This window comes from Leuciscus leuciscus (assembly GCF_965113295.1).
Source record: "Leuciscus leuciscus genome assembly, chromosome: 4".
NCBI classification, from domain to species: Eukaryota; Metazoa; Chordata; class Actinopteri; order Cypriniformes; family Leuciscidae; genus Leuciscus; species Leuciscus leuciscus.
The window spans coordinates 47,862,016-47,863,484 of NC_138728.1; the positions used below are offsets into that span (position 1 = coordinate 47,862,016).

The 1,469-nt window shown below is 38.8% G+C and overlaps 1 protein-coding gene across 3 annotated transcripts in view; it reads left to right on the forward strand.

The window, feature by feature from the left end:
* The window catches only part of LOC309496970 (NLR family CARD domain-containing protein 3-like), a gene marked incomplete at its 3' end in the record, with an annotated part of 84,485 nt that extends 83,016 nt beyond the window's left edge, over nucleotides 1-1,469 (forward strand). For all 3 annotated transcript variants that reach the window (XM_082167172.1, XM_082167174.1, XM_082167173.1), the window contains one exon: nucleotides 922-1,469. In XM_082167172.1, the coding sequence (XP_082023298.1) occupies nucleotides 922-1,469 (548 nt within the window). The remainder of the gene's footprint in view (nucleotides 1-921) is intronic.

The following is a 1,469-nucleotide window of genomic DNA, read 5'->3' on the forward strand; positions in this document are numbered from 1 at the left end:
TTATTGTGATTTGATTTAATATTGACTCATTTGGATAAATATTAGGTAGGCTACACAAGATAGGCATTCATTTTTCTCAAGAAAAAAACAACTCACCTAATGCTGTAAACATACAGAGAGCCCTATCAGCTGGCAGTATTATTTAAGGTTAAAAAATAACACAAATTAAATATAATGCGTTTTTTTTTTGATATAAGTTTTATATCAAAGTTTTATTTATTTAATGATATAAGTAAAAATATAATAAATATGCAATATAGTACACATATTTAGCCAAATACTCTCTATAGCTCTTTTTTTCTAGGCAACTAACGTGCTATAGCCTATATTATGGTCATTAAATGGCTTTCCTGAGGTAAATGTTATGTGACATGATTGTTCTCCAGCTGTTTTATTGACACCTTTGTTTGATTGATTGGTCGATATTATGTATGAGGAATATACATTTCGGTAAGTTGTACTGTATCTTTCAACAGTGTTCATTCGTGTTTAAAGTTATTTACTATCAGCTAGAGATGATCGGTTCACGTGCCGCTAGGGATCTGTCGCGTCACATTTACAAGCGCCAAAACGGTATTTATTGTCTGAATTTCGTAATAAAAGTGACAGAATCTGAGAGCTGAGATTTTTTTTATATCATAAGTAACCTGCTCTGTCTAGTCTGTCGGTCTCCGTGTCCTCTTTGCTTCGCGATTTTTCTGTGCGTGAGAAAATGGATGTGTGGCGTGAGCGCGTGTGAAGAGTGTCAATTGCGTGAGTCTCACGGTGAATGCGTGAGAGTTGGCAGCTATGCAGAATGATATTTCTTTAGTGCTTTATTATCATTGGTTGCTTACAATCCTAAATGAACTAGTCAGATCTGAAATGAAGACTCAAGATAGAAAGATTCTGTAATTCACTGATGTGTTTTCTCTCCATCAGATTCTCATCAGTTCACTCTGGATCTGAACACAGTGAGTAAACTCCTCCGTCTGTCTGAGGAGAACAGAGTGATTACTAACACTTACACAGGCCAGTCGTATCCTGATCATCCAGACAGATTTGATTATTATCCTCAGGTGTTGTGTAGAGAGAGTGTGTGTGGACGCTGTTACTGGGAGATTGAGTGGAGTGGGAGTGTGTGGATATCAGTGTCATATAAGAGCATCAGCAGGAAGGGATCGGGTGAAGAGTGTGTGTTTGGATCTAATGATCAGTCCTGGAGTTTGTCCTGCTCTTCCTCCGGTTACTCATTCACACACAATAACATAGAGACTAAACTCCCTGTAAAGCCCATCAGCAGGAGAACAGGAGTGTGTGTGGATCACAGGAGAATAGGAGTGTGTGTGGATCACAGTGCAGGAACTCTGTCCTTCTACAGCGTCTCTGACACACTGAGCCTCATACACACACTCCAGACCACATTCACACACACACTCTATCCTGGGTTTAGGGTTGATTATGGATCATCAGTGAAACTGTGTTGTTGA